Here is a 24,280-nt window from a genome sequence, read left to right as displayed (position 1 = left end):
TATATATACAATACTACTTTTACTATTTTATACGATTGAGTATCATCAGCCAGTTATTTACAATAAAGTTTTGTACTTTCTTCAATCCAGACTTATAAACTTGTTGATCTGCAGAAACTGAAAGGGCCAACTTCTATGTTATGTGTTGAATTTATGAAGAATGGAAGGAATGTATGCATGATGTATGAATAAAATTAAATTGTAAATGTATATGTGCTGTTGAAAAATCTTCAAAAATGAAAAAAATCTTCTGTGTTCAAAATCAATGAAATCATTCCTAAAGTTACATCATATATATATATATATGGGGCAAAGAAGTAATTCAAACAGTGTAAACAATAAGGCTTGTTAAATTTTCGAGGCAATCCGCCCCTTTATCAAAACACAAAAAATTACAAATACAATCACATAATCTATATAAGAAGTACTGGAAATACAATAAAATACAATAAGAATAATGTTTTAGTAACTGGAGAAACCACAATGAACCCTTCGGCAAACGTGGGCCGAAGGCGGATACTAGCGTGACTGCATCATGTTCAACACTAGAACGCTATGCGACCAACGGCAGAGATATTTTGAATTCCCCCGCACATGAAAGTATATCAAAGAGTTCAAAGAGTGTTATCTGGATTATACTGTTCATATTACTTCTTTGACCCTTATATATATATATATAGCTTAGAAACACAAATGACGAAGGAAGCTAGACAACTTTTTGACTCGTGCCCTGACCGGGCCTCGAACTCACGATCTAGGCACCCAATCGCCTAGGCAGAAATATCCGCAGCCTATACCGCTGCGCCACATCGGCGTTCTTAAAAAAGAACGTTTCAATGGTACAGTGATGGTCGGCCTGATACCCTGACATGATCATTGTGGAAGTCGTATATTATATATATATATATATATATATATCGTGTACCTTTAACAACCCATTTTATTATGGGCAGTGTATATGTATATCAAACCTTTATGAAAAGTTGTAAAATTGTTGAACATTCTTGAAATGAATTATAAATTGTCAGTTACTCTCTGTAAGTTCATATACTTTCCAATTATCTTACCTGGAAGACTAGTTTATAAACAGCACACAAACTTTCCAATTAATATTAATTTGGGTTATTTCATTTTAGATTTCATTTAAACCAACTTCATCAGCACAAGAGAACTTGATTTGATTCCTAGAAACAAATTATTTACATGTACAAGATTATATGTATCAATTATGTAGTATCAGTGAACTAGATCTTTTAAGATCAGATTAGACCAAAATATTTTTTCAAAAGCTAACACTTTTATCTTTAAATGCTTTTCAAATATAACTTGAACTGGTTTATTGTGGTCATTTTGAGGTGAGCTCACCTGATCCAGCCATGAGAAATGCAAGCACAAGTTCAATGGGTCAAATATCACTGTTATAATGATTTATTATGGTCATTTTGAGGTGAGCTTACCTGATCCAGCCATGAGAAATGCAAGTACAAGTTCAATAGGTCAAATATCACTGTTATAATGATTGATTATGGTAATTTTGAGGTGAGCTGACCTGATCCAGCCATGAGAAATGCAAGTACAAGTTCAATAGGTCAAATATCACTGTCATAATGATTTATTATGGTCATTTTGAGGTGAGCTCACCTGATCCAGCCATGAGAAATGCAAGCACAAGTTCAATAGGTCAAATGTCACTGTTAAAATGATTTATTATGGTCACTTTGAGGTGAGCTTACCTGATCCAGCCATGAGAAATGCAAGCACAAGTTCAATAGGTCAAATATCACTGTTATAATGATTTATTACGGTCATTTTAAGGTGAGCTCACCTGATCCAGCCATGAGAAATGCAAGCACAAGTTCAATAGGTCAAATATCACTGTTATAATGATTTATTATGGTCATTTTGAGGTGAGCTCACCTGATCCAGCTATGAGAAATGCAAGTACAAGTTCAATAGGTCAAATATCACTGTTATAATGATTGATTATGGAAATTTTGAGGTGAGCTCACCTGATCCAGCCATGAGAAATGCAAGCACAAGTTCAATAGGTCAAATATCACTGCAGTTATAATGATTTATTATGGTCTCTTAAATCCAATACCAAACAAATATTAAGTAAATTTCATATACAGGCATGTTCTCTTTACATTGAGTCTCGGTGCTATAATGACATTACGAGATTTGAAAGAATTTGTACTGTACACAGTCTGTAAAAAAATAATGTAGAAGATGAGATGCACTTTATACTATTACGTCCAGCTCATTCAGAGTTCAGAGTTAGGTTATGAAACAATATTATATAGACACCCAAGTGATTATAAGCTTATAGAACTAATTTAATGAAAAAATTATAACAACTTTTGAGTAAATTTGTTTAATATTTGATGATGAATAAAAAAAACTTGAAACAGTTGTATTAATTAAAGCTTTATGTTTATGTTTAGATTTCCCCCTGTTTTATCCAACAATTTCTCTTTTGATGTGCCATATCAGCCAAAACTTCCATTTTAAGAGTTCAAAGAACAGAAGTACATATATATAATATTTATTGAGAGTAAAAATATGCACCATTTTTGATATGCATTTATATCAAAAAAATAATACAAGGATAGTAAGTGTTATAAATACTTTCATGGAAAATTGTACCATGTGTCTTATAATAGAGTGATAGATATATTTTGGTGTGAGATTTCCTAAGAAAGTGTTTGTATGTAAATGTAACTCTTTCAGAAGTTACATTTAAATTTGATCTAGTTTGAAATAAATTTAAATTTATTTATTTCTTAATTCTTGAAATAGCACATTAAGCGCATGTTGACCTATATGCCAAACATAACACATAATCAATATGTGTGTAAATGTCACCCTAATTAACTGTAACCCTTGATATCTCAGGTGAGAATCATATAATTGGCTATGTTTGGTTAAAAAAACAAGTCATTGTTCTCCATAATGGGAGGTGGAGCTGTAGGGTAGAAGGGGACCAGGAATCACTTACCTGTGTAATATTTGTATCAATTATTAAACCACTTTGGGGTTTCCTTTAGCTCTTGTCCTAGACTTTTCGTCTGCCATGTTGTATATTCCATTTGACAGCATCTTCACTGACAGTAAAAACTAATTTGACAGAATCAACCAATCAAATTCTTCTAGAAAAATATATGATATAAATGTTGATGCTCCTATCGATTCTCAATGACATCTACAACATGGACCCAGACGAGTATCACGATTTAGTCTGTTTTCTTTCATCCACCTGTAGTTCTTACCCAGATGATCTCAAGGACAGCTCTACAAAGTTTGCCAGAAATAGAAGGGACAACTTTAAGCTAAAAGCCAGCAAGTTCTTTCTGAGAGGTATGTGTACCAAACAGTTATATAAAATATACAGTCAATATCAGAATTTCTCCAATTTTTTTGTCTGAGAACTTTGAAATCAATTTCTAATAAAATAGCTTTATCTAAATAAGAAAATTAGACTAAACATTTTTTATAAGAAATTTATCAATATATTTAAAATGAGACATCATCCTACTAACTATAAAGGAAATACATGGTAAAGGTTTGGTACTTTTTACTATATTGTATTTGTCATGTACTTTATTATTAGACCTTAACAAAATTTGCGAATAAATATACATTATTTCACAAAGAATCAGAAATATAATGCATATATCCCAGAGTACATGTAGCCTATAATTTATTTTTTCAGGCATAAAAAAAACCCTTCCAAAATTGGTGTTGTTTTGTCATTGTTTTTCTTTCTGGTTTTGAAGAAATTCTGATGATGGCTATATATATTTTGCAATAAAAGCAGGAACATCCTTGCATGTGATTCATTTGAATGAGAAACACATAGTTAATTTCATGTACATATATCAATGTAAGCAACTGGGTTAAACACCAAATTGTTCATTAATTAACCTTTTCATATAGTGAAGCAAGAACATTTCAGCACATGGTTCCTGTTACAAATTTAGCTTATGACTGATGGTTAATTGGATTTTGTTTTTTAAATGTGTTCAATTCACAAAATGAAGTTGTACGGTTGTTGAGTTTATGCTGTATTAAACTGGAATGTACTTATTTCCATTTATTGTTATATCCACACCTAGCTATTTCAGTTAACCTTTGATTAGACTTTGTTGATTATTTGTACAATTACAATGTTGAAGTTTTCCATCTAGTTGAGTGTAATGAAGCAATTAAATTCATGCATTGCCGCATTTTTTGGTTCTGAATTATTTTCTGTTTTTTTGTTTTTTTGTTTTTTGTATTTTTTTTTTTTTTGTATTTGTTGAATGCTATGAAAATGCAAATAATTTATCATACATAAACAATTTAATTCTCACACATTTCCTTTCATTCAATGAATATGAAATGATATTAAACAGCAGGTTTTAGTATGGTTATGTCAAATTGACCCACTATTGAAGTCTCAATTATGTCTGTTTTATATAGATACATATTAAAGTAAATATGAGCATTGTTTAGAAGTGATTGAAAAAAGAAAAGAAGGCACTTTATATATGTATAGAGGTCTTAGATTGGAAAGTAAGATATATGAGAGAGAGAGAGAGTTCAAGTAGTATAACTATGTATATGAAAATATACATTTATAAAATATTTTAAAGTTATGTGTTCATATTTTGGCAAAAACTGGGGACAGGGTATAACCATGCAATATTAATTAACTTTTCCCATTTTTTTGATCCAGTAAGAAATTTCAATAAAGATAATTCACCTTTGTTTGAAGCAATACGTATATATACATTTCTGAGTATGATATGTACATGTATCTTTGATAAGGTTCTTAAGTGCAGCTACTGACCGTGATGTTATTGTTTTATAATTAAAATTATGGTATTACATTACATTATCTACTCTACAACTAATACTATTTTGATTAAAATAAACCAAAAATGCATGTTTCCTTGTTTAAACCAAAAGGGATGAACTGTGCCTCAAGAAATAACTAAAAAATATTACGTTCCTCTTTTATGCTTCTGAATATTTCTAAGTTTAAGGATATATATGGATAACTAATCAAAGTATTTAAAGTATTGGACATACGGTATGCTTTTTTAGTGTTAGTAATATCTTGAAAGTTAGCTTTTAAATCATGTTTTTTTTAAATTCAACAAAATTATACTTCCTAGAAGAGTTAAATTTATCTTTAAGTTAGTCATTTATAATTTTTTAACCATTGTTTGTCAAATAAACTCTAAAATATTTAATAAACTTAATAGGTATTTTCAGTATATTTTTTCTCTATTATTGAATCTTCTTAATCTGTTATTTCCCTCCATGACTTGAACACGTCTTTCCGGAAAAGGTTTTTACACTTGAATAATCAATTGGTAAACATTCTGAAAGAAAATTAAATGAAACTTCCTTAATAGCATATTTTTTTCAAATAACACTACGTATCCAGGTTAGTTAAGTTTCAAGGCTTCAATAAAAGACTTGATGTTAATCATTATAAACCATTAAACCAGTGATATTAGACATATTTAACACTGGCTTACATTTCTCATGGCCAAATCATGTGTGCTCATTCCTAAATAACCATTATAAACCATTAAACCAGTGATATTAGACATATTTAACACTGGCTTGCATTTCTCATGACCAAATCATGTGTGCTCATTCCTAAATAACCATTATAAACCATTAAACCAGTGATATTAGACATATTTAACACTGGCTTGCATTTCTCATGACCAAATCATGTGTGCTCATTCCTAAATAACCATTATAAACCATTAAACCAGTGATATTAGACATATTTAACACTGGCTTGCATTTCTCATGACCAAATCATGTGTGCTCATTCCTAAATAACCATTATAAACCATTAAACCAGTGATATTAGACATATTTAACACTGGCTTGCATTTCTCATGGTTGGATCATATTAGCTGAGTACTAAATAACCATTATAAACCATTAAACCAGTGATATTAGACATATTTAACACCAGCTTGCATTTCTCATGGTTGGATCATATTGGCTGAGTACTAAATAACCATTATAAACCATTAAACCAGTGATATTAGACATATTTAACACTGGCTTGCATTTCTCATGGTTGGATCATATTAGCTGAGTACTAAATAACCATTATAAACCATTAAACCAGTGATATTAGACATATTTAACACTGGCTTGCATTTCTCATGGTTGGCTCATATTGGCTGAGTACTAAATAACCATTATAAACCATTAACCCAGTGATATTAGACATATTTAACACTGGCTTGCATTTCTCATGGCCAAATCATGTGTGCTCATCCCTAAATAACCATTATAAACCATTAAACCGGTGATATTAGACATATTTAACACTGGCTTGCATTTCTCATGGTTGGCTCATATTGGCTGAGTACTAAATAACCATTATAAACCATTAACCCAGTGATATTAGACATATTTAACACTGGCTTGCATTCTCATGGCCAAATCATGTGTGCTCATCCCTAAATAACCATTATAAACCATTAAACCGGTGATATTAGACATATTTAACACTGGCTTGCATTTCTCATGGCCAAATCATTTGTGCTCATTCCTAAATAACCATTATAAACCATTACACCAGTGATATTAGACATATTTTACACTGGCTTGCATTTCTCATGGTTGGATCATATTGGCTGGGTACTAAATAACCATTATAAACCATTAAACCAGTGATATTAGACATATTTAACACTGGCTTGCATTTCTCATGGCCAAATCATGTGTGCTCATTCCTAAATAACCATTATAAACCATTAAACCGGTGATATTAGACATATTTAACACCGGCTTGCATTTCTCATGGTTGGATCATATTGGCTGAGTACTAAATAACCATTATAAACCATTAAACCACTGATATTAGACATATTTAACACTGGCTTGCATTTCTCATGGCCAAATCATGTGTGCTCATTCCTAAATAACCATTATAAACCATTAAACCGGTGATATTAGACATATTTAACACTGGCTTGCATTTCTCATGGTTGGATTATATTGGTTGAGTACTAAATAACCATTTTAAACCATTAAACCAGTGATATTAGACATATTTAACACTGGCTTGCATTTCTCATGGCCAAATCATGTGTGCTCATTCCTAAATAACCATTATAAACCATTAAACCAGTGATATTAGACATATTTAACACTGGCTTGCATTTCTCATGGTTGGCTCATATTGGCTGAGTACTAAATAACCATTATAAACCATTAACCCAGTGATATTAGACATATTTAACACTGGCTTGCATTCTCATGGCCAAATCATGTGTGCTCATCCCTAAATAACCATTATAAACCATTAAACCGGTGATATTAGACATATTTAACACTGGCTTGCATTTCTCATGGCCAAATCATTTGTGCTCATTCCTAAATAACCATTATAAACCATTACACCAGTGATATTAGACATATTTTACACTGGCTTGCATTTCTCATGGTTGGATCATATTGGCTGGGTACTAAATAACCATTATAAACCATTAAACCAGTGATATTAGACATATTTAACACTGGCTTGCATTTCTCATGGCCAAATCATTTGTGCTCATTTCTAAATAACCATTATAAACCATTAAACCAGTGATATTAGACATATTTAACACCGGCTTGCATTTCTCATGGTTGGATCATATTGGCTGAGTACTAAATAACTATTATAAACCATTAAACCAGTGATATTAGACATATTTAACACTGGCTTGCATTTCTCATGGCCAAATCATTTGTGCTCATTTCTAAATAACCATTATAAACCATTACACCAGTGATATTAGACATATTTTACACTGGCTTGCATTTCTCATGGTTGGATTATATTGGCTGAGTACTAAATAACCATTATAAACCATTAAACCAGTGATATTAGACATATTTAACACTGGCTTGCATTTTTCATGGTTGGATCATGTGTGCTCATTCCTAAATAACCATTATCAACCATTAAACCGGTGATATTAGACATATTTAACACTGGCTTGCATTTCTCATGGTTGGATCATATTGGCTCATTCCTAAATAACCATTATAAACCATTAAACCAGTGATATTAGACATATTTAACACTGGCTTGCATTTCTCATGGTTGGATCATATTGGCTGAGTACTAAATAACTATTATAAACCATTAAACCAGTGATATTAGACATATTTAACACTGGCTTGCATTTCTCATGGCCAAATCATTTGTGCTCATTCCTAAATAACCATTATAAACCATTACACCAGTGATATTAGACATATTTTACACTGGCTTGCATTTCTCATGGTTGGATCATATTGGCTGAGTACTAAATAACCATTATAAACCATTAAACCAGTGATATTAGACATATTTAACACTGGCTTGCATTTTTCATGGTTGGATCATGTGTGCTCATTCCTAAATAACCAGTATAAGTCATTAATTAAAACAGTGATATTAGACATATTTAACACTGGCTTGCATTTCTCATGGTTGGATCATATTGGCTGAGTACTAAATAACTATTATAAACCATTAAACCAGTGATATTAGACATATTTAACACTGGCTTGCATTTCTCATGGTTGGATCATATTGGCTCATTCCTTAATAACCATTATAAACCATTAAAACAGTGACATTAGACATATTTGACACTGATTAGTCTTTCCCGTTGGCTTCCTATTACTGTATTGAGTTGATATACTGTCACAGTCCATAAATAATTTAATAGTGTGTTTTGAGAATTATCTTTGATATTCACTAAGTTGTTGGAAATGCTTGCTATTTAACAGGTGATGTCTTGTATCGGTTTATACCTGGAAATGTAAATGGAGCTGAAGTACTTCTAAGGGACAGAGTAGAAGCCATCCTAGCTGAATTCCATGGTAGTGCCTTTGGTGGACATAGCGGAATAAACAAGACTATCCAATCCATAAGGGCCAGATATTGGTGGTTTGGACTAACAGACACAGTGAAAGACTATGTAAGTAAATTGAATATAATGCAGTTGATCAGTTTTGTAATTTGGTTATTACAGTATGTTTCAAATGGGAATTAAGGAAGACAATTAAATATGTATTTTGATTGATTTTTTTTTAAGTCTCTGATCTGGTATTGTCTGAGCTTGACTTCTAAACTTTTGACATTATTTGATGAAATTATAGCATGATCACCAATTTGCAATGAAATGACTTTAGGTCACTGTGACAGGTAAAATAAGTGCAAATAAGTTTTAATAATAACGTCTCGTCCAGATAAAAGGATATAAGCTTAAGGTCATTTAAGATGTAGCTTCATCACCCTTTCTAAAGTGAAGTGTCATTGGAGTTTGGTGACCTTGATCTCAAGGTCAGAGATCAAGGTCAAAGGTGTGACTTAAATAATTGCTACATGTAGTATATCTAGTACACTTGTATATGTACTTCATGTCTATGCTGTAGACAACAAAAACGTCCAACATTGTCAACAAAAATGTCCTATAGACAAGAAAATTGAGAATTCATACTTTATTTAGCCCACCATCTGACAATTGAAGTTCCCTGATATTGCATTTAGGACCAATCTGAAAACAACATGGCCGACAGACAGCAATTATCGCTTAATCTCAAATTTCATACGTAGCTTCCCCTTGTTTGAAAAGTACTGGAGGGATGTTTCTCAATTTACACAGATTAGTAATATATTAGAGGAAGGGAAAAATAGAGAGAAGATCAATCTGTCATGAAACCTATAAAGATCATTCAATGGTGGTCGCCAAGATCCCTCTGGGATCTCTTGTTTTCAAATATACAAGTTTCCTGAAAATATGAATCATTTTTTGTTCACTGAAATTCACTTGCACACATCTATATATGGGCATATTAAGATTGTTTTCAGTGCTCAAGTGTCTGCATTCCTGGATGGAGTTTGTTCTTATTTCAATATTAGAGTTCTGTTAAAAAGTAAAACAAAGATTTTTTATCACACAGATCAAGTCATGTGAACCATGCCAGAAGTCAGACCCTCTGAAGCCAGGACTGAAACCTGAGTTAAAGCAAATCAAGGTATTTTAATATGAGATCTCATTGTTTAACTCATTTACTCTCTGATATAGGTATACTCATGAAATGGCTAAAACTCCCTAATGATGTCAATGAAGGGAATTGGCTGTGTTGTTACCTCGTACCCTGGCTCACATCACTAATTGAAATTTACCCTCTTCCTTATGGCAAAAATTGTCTTTAGGTGCTCAATCTTCACAACATTTAAAAGACATAATACATTACAGATTTCACAAGATATAGTAATGGCATTGATCATTGATTTAATAGTACAACATTTTTGATGGATTCAAACAATACCTTGTAATAAGAATTAAGCGGAATGAGTAGCTATAGTTTTTATTAGTAAATGAGTCTTTTGGTATATTTTGAAGTTCAAAACTGTTTGGTTGGAATTGCATTTCATATGCTCAACAACACTTTAATATATATCCTATATCAATCTTAGATACTATTAAAGATAGTGACAAATCATAAAATTTGTCTCACTAATGCATGTTTGTACATAAGAATTTCAGAACACATTATTTCTTTGTAGGTCTCTAGCCCGTTTGAACTGGTTGGTGTTGACCTAGTTGGACCTCTGACTGAGACAGAAACTGGCAACAAATACATATTCACTGCTACAGATTACTTCACCAAGTGGGTTGAAGCTTTTCCAATACCATCAAAGCATGCCACTGTTGTTGCCAGATGCTTCAAGCAGCTGTTTGCCCGTCATGGAGCAATGAATGCCATACTAACAGACCAGGGAAAGGAGTTTGTGAACCAGGTAAACGTTATGTCTATTTTTAATTTTTCAATTTTCATATCTGGCTAATTTAACTCACTGTAACTCACTGTAGTTGAGGTCATTGTTGGTCTTCGACTACGATCGACGCATCTACTGTAATGACTGGTGTTGATTTCTGGTCATTTCCTACCATATAGCATACTGGATTGAATTTCCCAAGGTGGTGTCTCCAAGTTCGGTTCAGGCCTGATTTAAAGCTTTTCAAATTTTGAAAGTATTTGATGATATTAATTTGATGTAAAAGCAAGGATAATCTATAAGAGGTAGAATTTACCTCTCCATTTAGGAAAGCTAGATTGACTCTGATCCTTTGTTACAAAAGTACAATTAATTTCATTATTCTGAAAATAACCTAATAGGTGGGATATATATATATGAGTTGGCCCGCAGATGATGGTTCTAGTTGAATCTAGGTGATCCATCCCATCAGTCAAAGTTGATATTTCCAATTAGTGGTTAAAAAGAATAAAATACCAAAGGAAAATATATGTTTTGGCTCTATCTCAAACACTACCAGTTAATAGTCACAGGAATATTCATATAAAAAATGTAAACATAAAAGTACCGATTGTATGAATTACATTTTAATAAACCTTTTTGTCTTTTTCTGTCAGGTGAATGATCAACTCTGTACCGAATGGAACATCCAGCATAGAGTAACGGCAGCATATCATCCTCAGACCAATGGACTAGACGAAAGAACTAATCAGACATTGAAGGCGTAAGTTTTTTTGACAAGACTATTATTGTTTGGCATTGTTTGTCTTTTCAGTGCAATTATTTTTTTTTACCTGGAGATCACCTTCATTTTACATTAAATAATTTATCATCATGATATGTAGTAGAATTTTTAAAGAAGGCATTTCAATTAAAATATTTTTTACAGAAAGGCATTTTTTATTTGAGTATTTAGTTTTACTATTATCAAACATAGGAATCTTATTGATCTTGTCTGTAGTTTCTCTCCAGGAGGGATATTTCTCACTCTTAAAATGTTGATTCTCCTTGGTCCCTACGTTAGCATGTTTCATTTTGAGTCTGATTTGAAAACAGAGTGGCTGACAGGTAGCCATTTTTGATTTTGACATTTTAAGTTTGTTATGATTTTTTCAAAGTACTTGAGAACTGACAGTTTTGTGTTGTAACACAATTAAGCTATGTTGATCAGAATTAAAGTAGTTTGCCAACTAAGCTCTTGGTGTCAAAGGTCAAGGTCAAATATATGTATCTCTTACTTATAAACATTAAATCATATGATGAAGCAAATACACAAGATGTGAAAGATGTGAAATACGCAAGATGTGAACTGATCAAAGGTCAAAGTCATGGTGTAGAGGTCAAAGTTACATTTTTAGGTCACATGAGACAAAGTCTCAAGTGACCTTTTCTAATCGCCTTTTATCTGCCGTCGTGTGTCGTGTGTCGTCCATCCGTAAACAATTTACATTTTCTTCTCCAAAACCACTGAACCAAATTCAATGAAATTTGGCAGAGAGTTTCTATGGCTAAAGGTCAACTAAAATTGTGAATTATATGGTCCCCATCCCCCAGGGGCCTGAGGGGCAGGGCCAAAAAGGGTCAAATTGACTAAAATTTCAAAAATCTTCTCTCAGATAAGGTGGAATCAAACACTCTTCATAGAGTAAACTTTACTATAGTTTGTATAGGGAAATCACATTTTGGACTATTATTTCAAAAATCTTCTTCTCTACTCTCAGATATGGTAGAATCAAACACTCTTCATAGATGGAAGGGTCTTGAAGGTGCTTTACCAAAATAGTGAATTTCATGAACCTGGGGTCTCACGTTTGCCCCTGGGGAGGGGGTAAACTTTACTATAGTTTCTATAAGGAAATCACATTTTGACTATTTTTGGTTGGATTTGTATTGGAATTCATTCTAACTTGGTTCAAATTATTAGCATAGGATGACAGTTTGATGGTATGTACATGTTGGCCCTGGTTGACGCCCAGGGGCTGGTGGGCATGCCAAAAAGGGTCAAATTGACTGAAATTTCAAAAATCTTCTTCTTACAACCCAATTAAGGTAGAATCAAATACTCTTCACAGATGGAAGGGTCTTAAGGTGCTTTACCATAATTGTGAATTTCCTAGCCCTGGGTTCTCACATTTGCCCCATGGGAGGGGATAAACTTTACTTTAGTTATAGGGAAATCACATTTTTGACTATCATTAATTTTGTTTTAGTTGTTTTGAAATTCACTATAAATTTGTTAACATTATCAGCATGGGTGACTGCTTAATGGTATGCACATGTTGGCCCTGACTGATCCCAAAAAGTGTCAATCAAATTTACTGAAATATTTAAAAAAAAAAATCAGGTGACCGCCTCTTGTTTGTGTTATCACTGATTTACATTTTTCATGAGATAAGAAATGAAAGTTGGTTTGAATGTAAAAAAGGAATCCTTTTGCCAACTGTCACGGTCACTGGGTCAAAGGTCAAGATCTAGCTTTTTATTAATGACCATTTTGCCTAGACCTTATACAGTAAGCAAACTTAGTTGGAATTAAACAAGGAATCAATTGTCCAAAGATCAAGGTCACTGAATCAAAATCAAAGGGCAATTTAGTTGGAAAGTTCAAACAATGAAATGTGATCAAATTTCTCTAGGTTTGCTTTTGATCTCTGCCCCTATTTTTAGGTCAAGTTCAGTGACCATTTCTAATTTGGAGTTGCCCATCATTAGTAACCATTTTCACATTTTCATCTCTTTCTCAAGAACTTTTTCACATTTTCATCTCTTTCTCAAAAACTCCTGAACCATTTTTGATGAATTTTTTACAGAAATCTTTATTGGCTAAACAATTTAACCAAAATTTTAAATTGTATAATCCCCACCACCCAGGGCCCTCAAGGTGGGGCCAGAAGTGGTCAAATTAACTGATATTTCAAAATTTTCTTCTCCCAGACCCAGACATGGCAGAATCAAATATCATTGGCATTGGTTTTTCAATATTAACATTTTGATGCAAGTGTTTAAAGGCACATTTATATGTGGTGTCCCTGCAGTGTTATACTATCCCCTTTCAGAGTTAACCTTACATTTTTTTGGAAAAAAACCCCTGCTTTTTGATATCTTTTGGTGTTAACAGGCATTAATGCAGCATTAAAATTGTATTAGAGTACTGATATTCGACATCTGTGTCCCTGTGGGGTTTAACCATCACATTCCTGAGTTGAACTGAAAGATATTTTGTGAATTTAATATGCTTTTTGACATGTTTGGCAAAACAATACCAATTGATATATTTAAATCATTTATTGACAAACATTTGCAATATGACTTATGTTGTTCTACAACAGCTCATCTTGTTAGGGATAGAATATCTTACGGGTATCTTATAGATATCTTCTGGTGTTTTATTGAAATTGTGACTTTCTTGTATATCCTACAGTAAATTTGGACTAGCCCCTCGATCCTTCAAGGGGATGGGGAGAGGGTGGATGATGTATATCCACTGCTCATACATAATTGACATAGAATCTTATCCCTAATTTCTCAACATCTTAAATCTTTATTTTCATTTCATGATGTCATCCAATCGAATATGGGTGTATTACATTATTTAACGGCAGGATGGGTCAGTTATGTGATAAATTTGTATAATTATTTCAGTACTCTGCGTAAGATGGTCAATGAGCATCAGACTAACTGGGATGCCTTTTTGGATGGAGCTTTGTTTGCCATGAGAACCAAACCACAATCCAGCACAAAGTACAGTCCATTCTTTCTTCTGTATGGCCGAGAAGCAAGGTACCCAAGTCAGCTCCCAAAAGACTTTGGAAACAACTTACAGGTTAGTTCCAGTACACTTTCCTGTTATTTTCAGCTCACCTGGCTTGAAGGGCCAGAGAGCTTATGCCATACAAAGTACAGCATATGTCAACATTTAAATCACTACTTGTCATAAAGTAATATATAGAAATTTAACCAAATTTGATCAAAAACATCCCTGGGTAAAAAGGAACAGATTTTGCATTAATGGTGAGTCTGACCAAATAACCCATACCCCATTATCATATATAGCCTTGCTTGTCATCAAGAAATAAACACAACCCTGTTATAGAAATAGGCCCTGGGGTTTTTAAACACCATCATGTTGTAAACATGATTTTCAGGTCTTTTCATACCCTTAGAGACATAACTATATACAGCATTGTTTGTCCTTAACAAAGAAAACTATTAATGAATTTAACTTGAACATTTTATTGACATTGGGTCAAATCAAACTAGGTGAGCAATACAGGCTCTCTGGACTTCTTGTTAGCCCACCATCATCAGATGGAGGGATATTCCTCAAACTGCATTTGTAGATTCCCCATGGTCCCTTGTTGTGCCAATTAATTTCAGTTTTACTTGAAAATTAATGGATTGATGGACTATCACTATAGGTCATGGTGACCTTGCTATTGTGATAGTCTTTTGTCCTGTGTCGTGTCTGTTAGCTTTTCTTTGTGAACACAATAACTTGAGTAAATGTTTACCAAGATTGATAAGATCTCTAACAAGTTCGAAAATCAGAATAACTCAACCGTAACTTACAGAGTTATTGCCCTTTGCAATAATATTTTTATTGGACTTTGTGAACATGATAACTTGAATAAATATCAACTAAGTACCGGTATGTAGAAACTTTGTGTGCAGTGTAATGTCAATAAGATATCAGACAAGTATTAAAATTGGGATTTATACAACAATTACCAACAGAGTTATTACCCTTTGTAATATTATTATTAGACCTTGTGAACATGATAACTTGAGTAAATATTACGTAAGGTATGAATATGAAACTCTGTATATATTGTTATTGCTCTTTGTAATAATATTATTGTTGGTCTTTGTAAACAAGATAAGTTCACAAACGCTTATTATTGAACAGTAATTTGCAGAATTGTCGCCCTTTGTTATTAAATTACTATTTGTTTCTGTGAACATGATAACTTGGGAAAATTTGTTTGTGGCCTTATAATCAGAAAGATCTTGAAGATTTGGAAAATAACTGTGATGAAACTTCAGCCTTAAAGGACAACTTCAAAATAAGACTTATTCAATTGGTATGTAAAGAGTTATTGCCATTTGTAATTTTCTTATCAGACCTTTTGAATGTGATAGATAAGGTTTAATAGTAAGATCTTCACTGCATTTGATATATCAAGTCTTCTGTCATTTAATTAGCAAGTTTAGATGAGTTTAAAAATGACATTAATTCAATAGAAATTTATTGATTTATTGCCCATTTTTACTTATGGTTTACTGAATATAAATAGATTTTTATGGAATGTCGTACTTGGTATGCTGGAAGAATCATTCAAAAGCTAATCACAGTTAAGTGTCCATTTCATGATGTTCCAATCTAGTCATGATATGTCATCATGTACATGTAGGTGTGATTTATTGCCGTTTATCTTTTTAGTGTTGCTTTATTAAGAAGATTAGCAAAAATGTTCCCAGGAAAAAATAGTTCTGCAGTAAAACATTCAAAACAAATTTTAAAAATATATAGGTGCTATGCTTTTATAATGTATACATGTAGTTGCAGATTTGTGTGTGTTCTTTTTTTTTATTTGATACTCAAAATAAAAACTTTTTATCTTAATATTATATTTCAATTGTGCAAATGATATTTTTTTTCGTAAGTGTAGCTCAAACAGAATGGTAAAACTATATCAGGGATGTACAAATAAATTGAAAAAAAGGAACAAAAAACGCAGGACTTGTGCAAGTCTGCCAGTCTATTTTGCATTTGAATTGGGGCAATTTCCAACTTTTTAGGTCACCTGAGACAAAGTCAAAGTCTCAAGTGACCTATTCTAATCGGCTTTGTTCGTCGTGCATCTGTAAACAATTAAAATTTTCGACTTCTTCTCCTAAACAGCTGAACCAAATTCAATGAAATTTGGCAGGAAGCTTCTATGGCTATATAAACGTCAACCAAAATTGTGAATTATATGGTCCCCACCTACCAGGGGCCAGAGGGGCAGGGCCAAAAAGGGTCAAATTCAAAAATCTTCTTCTCAAATTCAGATATGGTGGAATCAAATACTCTTGTTCAATTTCTATTGGGATTCATTCTAACATGATTAACATTATCTGCCTGGGATGACAGTTTGATGGTATGCACCTGTTCAATACATCCATTATAGGGAATTATGTTACAATGGACTCTTGCGCAACTGGTGAGAAGTAAAGTTAATGGGATATTTGGGGATAATATAGCTTAATCATTTTATCAAGGGGTAAAGGTTTATAACACTACAAAATGTTCAGGTCGCAGAATTGTTGACGAAGAAAGGACATTATTTTCTTTTTATCCTGTTATGATGATGTGCTCGTAATATGTGTCCATAGTAATATATTTGTGAAATTAGTTGAAATAACGTTCGTTATGAATGTACATGTTGTAAATGTTTCAAAAATAGGCCTGGTAGAGTTTCAATTCAAGGCTCTGTTTAAAACGGCAATAAGTAAACTCAATGTGTTCCATTACTTATCAAACAGAAGAAAGTGGGCAAGTGTTCCAGCTTATTAATATTGAATGAAATGACAAAAGGGAGTCAGTCTAATTATGTACTTTGCAAGAAAAAAAAAGAAGTAACCTTGCTCTGAGATTTTAATGTTCTTTTCTTTTTTAATTACCGAGAATGCTATTTTCAATTGATGCATTTCCATTTATAATAGTTTTCTTTTAACTGCAGGCTGATCATGAGGCATCGACAACAACGGAAGAGGCCAAACGTCAATATGTTGAGCAGAGGGAAGAAGCCTCGCTGAGGATTGCCCAGACAGCTAAGGTGAACATTGATAAAGCCCATGAAAAGCAAAAGAAAAACTTCAAAGAAAGACAGCGAAAAGGGAGGCGTTATGAGGACATTTGTGTGGGAAATATGGTTCTGATTCATAATGCAAGGAAGGCTGCTACAAAGAAGAAGGGAAATCTAGATCCGAACTACCATGGTCCATATAAAGTAGTCAATATAGATGGCAAGTGTGCCACTCTTCAGAACGATTCAGGACATACTCTAAAGAGGAAAACAAACATAGACCACCTGAAACTGTTCAAAGATCAGACCGCTCATGAGACAGATTTGTGTGCGCAGGACACCTGTGACAATACTTCTGAAGAGGGTACAGTTTCTTGTATGCAGGACACTGTTGGGAAATACATTGAAGATGTCAGTTCAGATGGCAGTCTGAATGAACTTTTTAAGTTTATAAGTGAACTGAACTTATCAAAGATATCTCTGAACACTTTAGGTTTTCAATATCACCACTGTCCACAACAGAGTTTCTTGAAGGAGGTTATCAGTGTATCGGAGGCAGAGTTAGAGTGCTTTGGTACACTATTGTTACCTCATCTGAGACATTTGGATTTGGACTTGTCAGTGAAAACATCAGTGGCTATGCTTACATCTGCAGTATGTGTTATGGCCAGTCATCAGTTTCAGCCACTGATGACCATTGCACAAACACTCAAGGAGGTACCAAGCCATCTTGAGGATGTTGACATTCACGAGATCCCACAACTCTACCCAACACAAAGACTCACAGTTGGCGGCGAGACACTAGAGGCGGTGGACATGGCAACTCTAGAGGATGGGAAGTGGATAAACGACAAGGTAAAAGCAGTTCTTAATTATTCAGCTTAAAAGCATTGAATTAAATTTGTATGTGCAATTTTTGGCTCGTCTCTTCGAAGAAGAGTGAGAGCTTATGTTAATTGTCACTCCGGCGTCAGCGTTGGTTTTTAAAATGTTAAATTTTTGGTGCGAGAGTTGAAAGGCATAGTAATTTATGGTAATATGATCCCTGTTGGGGTTAAACTATCCCCTGCTGGAGTTAAACTAAAAGATTTTTTTTGGGGAAAAAAACAGATTTTTGAAAATGTTTGGACTTAAAAAAAATTTGCGTTAAGGTTTTGGTGCAAGTGTTGAAAGGTATTGATACATCACTTTATAATTGTACTAGGGTGCTGATATTTGGCAATAGAGTCCCTATGTAGTAAGACAATCCCTTCCTGGTGTAAAACTTTAAAAAAGATGGATTTTATTCTTTTTAAATCTGTGTTTTTTTGTTTTTGTTTTTAAATCTTTGGACTTTGTGTTAAGTTTATGTTGTAAGTGTTGAAAGGCATAGTAATACATGGTATTAGGTTCCCTGTGGGGGTTAAGCTATCCCTTGCCAGAGTTAAACTGAAAGATTTTTTGGGGGAAAAAACACATTTTTAAAATTTTTGTGCAAATTTTGACAGCTATTAACACATCACTTTATGATTGTACTAGGGTGCTGATATTTGGTAAAAGAGTCTCTATGGAGTTACACTATTCCTTCTTGGGGTGAAACTGAAAATAAAACAATGTGAAAATGCTCACATTAGACAATTTATACCGGTCCACATTTTTCAAGGGAGACAACTCTCATTAGGATAATATTTTTTCAAAAAATTGAAGAAATATGTCCAAAAGCAATTACATTTGTATCTAATATATTCATTTAATCTACAACAACATAGCTTGTCTCCCGAATGTTTGTCAATAAATAATTTATATATATGTATAAAAATTGGTATGGTTTTGAAAATTCAAAAAACATAATCTGATCAAGTAAACAATAAAAATATTATTAATGCAATTTGCCAAACATTCCAATTAATATATTTTAATTATTTATTGACAAACATTTGCGAGACCAGCTTTGCTGTTCTCCAACAGCTCTTGTTTTCCTTCCAAGATTGATATTTTCATGTATCGGCTGATAAAAAATCTTTGATGGTCAGGTCTCGATTCTAATAACAAAACATATACTAGATGGTCACTCTGTGTTCTATTTATCACAACATATACTAGATGGTCAGGTCTGTGTTCAATTTATCACAACATATACTAGATGGTCACTCTGTGTTCTATTTATCACAACATACTAGATGGTCACTCTGTGTTCTATTTATCACAACATATACTAGATGGTCAGGTCTGTGTTCTATTTATCACAACATATACTAGATGGTCAGGTCTGTGTTCAATTTATCACAACATATACTAGATGGTCACTCTGTGTTCTATTTATCACAACATATACTAGATGGTCACTCTGTGTTCTATTTATCACAACATATACTAGATGGTCAGGTCTGTGTTCTATTTATCACAACATATACTAGATGGTCACTCTGTGTTCTATTTATCACAACATATACTAGATGGTCACTCTGTGTTCTATTTATCACAACATATACTAGATGGTCACTCTGTGTTCTAGTTACCACAACATATACTAGATGGTCACTCTGTGTTCTAGTTACCACAACAGATACTAGATGGTCACTCTGTGTTCTAGTTACCACAACATATACTAGATGGTCACTCTGTGTTCTAGTTACCACAACAGATACTAGATGGTCACTCTGTGTTCTATTTATCACAACATATACTAGATGGTCACTCTGTGTTCTATTTATCACAACATAAACTGGACGGTCAGGTCTACGTTCTAATTATCTCTACAATGGATCTGTAAGATACCACGAATTTAAGATGAGATGTTAACAGGTAATATTGTATTGCTGTTTCAGGTCATCAACTCCTTCTTGGCACTGAAAAAGATGGAGCAGAACACATCAGAATCAAACAGACACATTTATGTCCTTCCCTCGTACACAGCCGTTCAATGGGATCAAGGTCACCTGGATCACTGGATGTTTAAGAAGGTAAATAATGGACAAGGAAAATCTTTCCATAATGTTCTCGCTATTAAATTTTATTCTTTCCTCACATAAATGGATGTATGCAAGGTAGATCAGAAATCAAAGATGGCCATCATGGCCTCTGATAGGTCAAAATTTAAATAGTATCTGATTTTAATGAAATTGGGTATTAGACACAGATTTAAATTTAAATATTTTTCGATTTTAATGAATTTGGGTATTGGACACCGGTCACTGTCGTAGCCTCATTTTCACAATTTAACAAAATGGCCTCCATTTCATGGCCTATGATTGGTGGAAGTTCAGATATTGTTCGATTTGAATGAAAATTGCTATGTAGGGGTTTTGAGGGATGCCAAACACATTGGTACGACTACTGGGGCATTTGGAGGACATGTGTAACGGAACCACATTACAATTAGCAGTTGTTATGGTTGAATTAAGATAAAAACAAGTGGTATGAACATGCATATGATCATTTTTCATCTATTAACCCACTGTAATCATATCAGGTCTTTAGCTGTGCATATTTAAATGTGTACTTAGCCTACTTAATTGTTATTATTTAGCAGGAGAAATTAACTTTTTAAATGCTGTGTTGATGTAAGAAAAACAAAGTCAAAATTAATTTTACCCATGTTACCCGACAATTTCTTTTAACATCTCACTTAATGTTAGTGTCAGGGCCAGAGGAAACTCAGATAAGGATCTTCTACATTGATACAAAGAATTACCTTCAGCTTATCAAATGTAATGTTGATTGAATTGAAGACTAATTAAATACATACTGACCAAATTTGGAATGCAACTTGGCACATATTGCATTTTTTGTCAACTTACAGCCCATGGTCTATATATACTAAGCAGAAATTTTACAATTCTATTTTGTTATTTTCAGGTTCAGTTCTCCAAATACACTCATGTATTCCTGCCAATATGCATCAATGGGAATCACTGGGTGTTGCTGGTTGCAGACGTAAAGCAAAGACTTGTCTACGTTCTGGACTCTATGAATGGGGAGGTTGGTCAGAAATGGACAAGGATGTGGGCAGAATTCATGGCCAATCGGGACAGACTTCCAGATGTTACTGAACAGTTTGGTGTGTGGAACTTCCCGGAGATCAGAAGCAGCAAACAGACCGACAGTAATTCATGCGGTGTGTTCACCCTGATGAATGCGGAATGCATTGCCAAGGATGTTCCCATAGCAGTCATGAGACAAGTGCATTGCCAAAGATATAGACAATATGTTAAGGCATCTTTGCTCAATGCTGGAGCAGCAAAGTCGGACTCTAAGTGTGACATGCCAGATTGTAGGATACCTAAAGGACACAAAAGATGGGTCCAGTGTTGCGTGTGTGGACGTTGGCTCCACACAAAGTGTTGCAGGATTCCGACAAAGGCAGCCATCGAGGAGGAATACGAATGCTGCTTCTGTGAAGCCATGTATAGATAGACATTCATAGCTTATTATTGCTACCAATTGGTTTGGAAAAGCTTCCTCTTCCAATTTCTATTAGGACTGGTCAAATTTGATGAACAATGTGTTATGGTGTAGTTTATCTGTCTGTTAATTTTTGTTATCTCCTACATTTTTCTAACAATCTCTTTGAAACTTGGTATTCATTATAATTATGATAGGAAATTGTATTACCCTGAAAAGGTTTTAATTTCATTATTTTTGAACAAGTTTATTTCAGTGATGAAAATTCTTGTCACATCATTCCTATTTTTATCCTGCCATCATCAGATGGTGGACTATTCAAATCGCCCTGCATCCATCATCTCTATGTCCATAACAATCCTTGTTATCATTATGTCAAAGTACTGGAGGTACATTTCTATAACATGATGAGTAGGTTCCCCTTAGTTCCCAGTTGTGTTAAAACAAAATGACTGACAGGTGGCCATCTTTGATTTTGAGAACTAGAAGATTTTTGTAGCTACATTGTATTTCTTAAAGTACTGGAGGAGTGTTTTGCAAACTTCACTTGTTCTTGTCATCAGATTATGAAGAGGGAAAAAAAAGAAATGGAAAAGTAATGAAATCAGTCTGACATAGAACCATTAGAGATTGTTCAATGGTGTACACCAAGATTCCCCTGGTCTCCTGTTAATTAGAAAAATGGATATAAATAATTTCTTGAAAAGTACTGAAGGAATATTGCTCAAATTTTGCTTGTAGGTTCCCATTGGTATCAAGTTGTGTCAATTCAATTTAGATTTTTGATGAGAAAAATAGAATGGTCGTCAGACACCCATCTTAGATTTGAAGAATTAAAGTTTGTTATATTATCACTATTTCTTGAAAAGGGATGTTTCTCAAACTTCACATGTACATGAAGGTTCCATTTGTTCTTTGAATCAGAATATTAAGAAAGAAAAAATAAGGGAGAGTTATAGAAGATCAGTGTGACACAGAACCGATCATTGAATTGTGGGTACCAATTTTCCCCTGGGATCGCTCGTTAGCCTCATTTTTGAAAATTAATTGATAGGCTTTATATAAGATATGAAGTTGTTTCATATGAATGTTTCTACCCTTTGTTCATTTGAGCATTTTATAGTTGTCCTAAGATTTCCATTTTTTTGTGAACATGGAATGCATTATAGTCATAGTTATATTCCCACCACAAATAAATTTTGGATTGGTCCAATTAATACTTTAATATTATTACTGGGGAGGGGGTAGACTTTACAATAGTTTATATAGGGATGACTTTCCACATTTTTGACAATCATTTAATTGTTGACATTTAATTTGTTAACATTATCAGCATTGGATGACAGCTTAATGATATGCACATGTTGGCCCTGACAGACCCCCAGGGACTGATGTGTGGGGCTAAAAAGGGTCAATTAGATTAACTGAAATATTTCAAATCTCAGGTGACCGTTAAGGCCCATGGGCCTCTTGTTAATTTGTAGATTTCTTTTGCATCTATTACATTTACTTTTTTGTAACAGAATCTGTATTATATTTTCTTGTGTCACAAGATTTGGAATTATATGTAAATTGTATATATCATTGCCACACCAAATGAAATTTTATGATTCATTTGTCAAGCTATGACTGTTACACTTTTCAGATATATAAGTCATTAAAAAGGAGGAAACATTTCAAAAACTATAGAAATGTTATATATATAAAAAATATTAAAACATTAAATTCAGTGAAGTTTTCTTTGATGTTCTACTTCTAAGATGTATGATCCCTGTGCTTGCTTTTGATGAAGTCTATTTGGAATTTCATTAGTAGGAACAATTGGAGTTACAAATACTTTGGTGTGGCCTTCATTCTCTAACTTACATATAAAGTTATTAAGTCACTTGCTTCGCTATGTAGCTTGTAGCTGTGACAAATGAAATATTCATTATAACTTTTCCTTTGTGCTGAATAAAATGTGAAAAGTACCATAATTATTTGTCTTGTCATGTTGTAACAGAGCTTTCATTTATTTGGATCTTGAAAGTGTTAAAAGCACTAAGACATAGTTGTTCAGTCTTCCATTTTGTAAAAGAAAAGAAAACAACATAAATGCTCATGTATTATATTCAATGTTTAATTTCATTGATGAAATGATATCAACATTTTAAATTGGAATCAAAACTTTTACCAAAGATTAAGGTCTGAACAACAATGTCTTTAGTGATCATCATGGGAAGTGAAAAATGGTCATTATTATAATAATAATCCTGCATGTTGAGGATTTTTACAATCATCAATA

General features: G+C 33.3%; 1 protein-coding gene across 1 annotated transcript; it reads left to right on the top strand.

The window, feature by feature from the left end:
* The first annotated feature begins 1,729 nt into the window (after nt 1-1,729).
* Nucleotides 1,730-23,972, top strand: LOC117319519. Its single transcript, XM_033874309.1, has 9 exons — nt 1,730-3,357; nt 8,788-8,978; nt 9,964-10,038; nt 10,574-10,807; nt 11,443-11,549; nt 14,468-14,648; nt 17,548-18,468; nt 20,421-20,555; nt 21,451-23,972. Exons 1-9 carry the CDS (start codon nt 3,171-3,173, stop codon nt 22,006-22,008), a joined length of 2,589 nt encoding a protein of 862 aa, XP_033730200.1. The 5' UTR covers nt 1,730-3,170; the 3' UTR covers nt 22,009-23,972.
* Nucleotides 23,973-24,280: the final 308 nt, after the last annotated feature.

The sequence above is a fragment of the Pecten maximus genome, unplaced genomic scaffold, assembly GCF_902652985.1.
Source record: "Pecten maximus unplaced genomic scaffold, xPecMax1.1, whole genome shotgun sequence".
NCBI lineage: Eukaryota > Metazoa > Mollusca > Bivalvia > Pectinida > Pectinidae > Pecten > Pecten maximus.
The sequence above is the reverse complement of the archived record's forward strand: the minus strand, read 5'-3'. Positions and strand labels throughout refer to the sequence as shown.

Coding starts and splice junctions, on each gene's coding strand:
- LOC117319519 (XM_033874309.1), top strand. CDS start 3,171: ATGTTGATGCTCCTATCGATTCTCAATGACATCTACAACATGGACCCA. Junction 10,808..11,442: donor GAAAGGAGTTTGTGAACCAG/GTAAACGTTATG, acceptor TTTTTCTGTCAG/GTGAATGATCAACTCTGTAC. Junction 11,550..14,467: donor ACTAATCAGACATTGAAGGC/GTAAGTTTTTTT, acceptor TAATTATTTCAG/TACTCTGCGTAAGATGGTCA.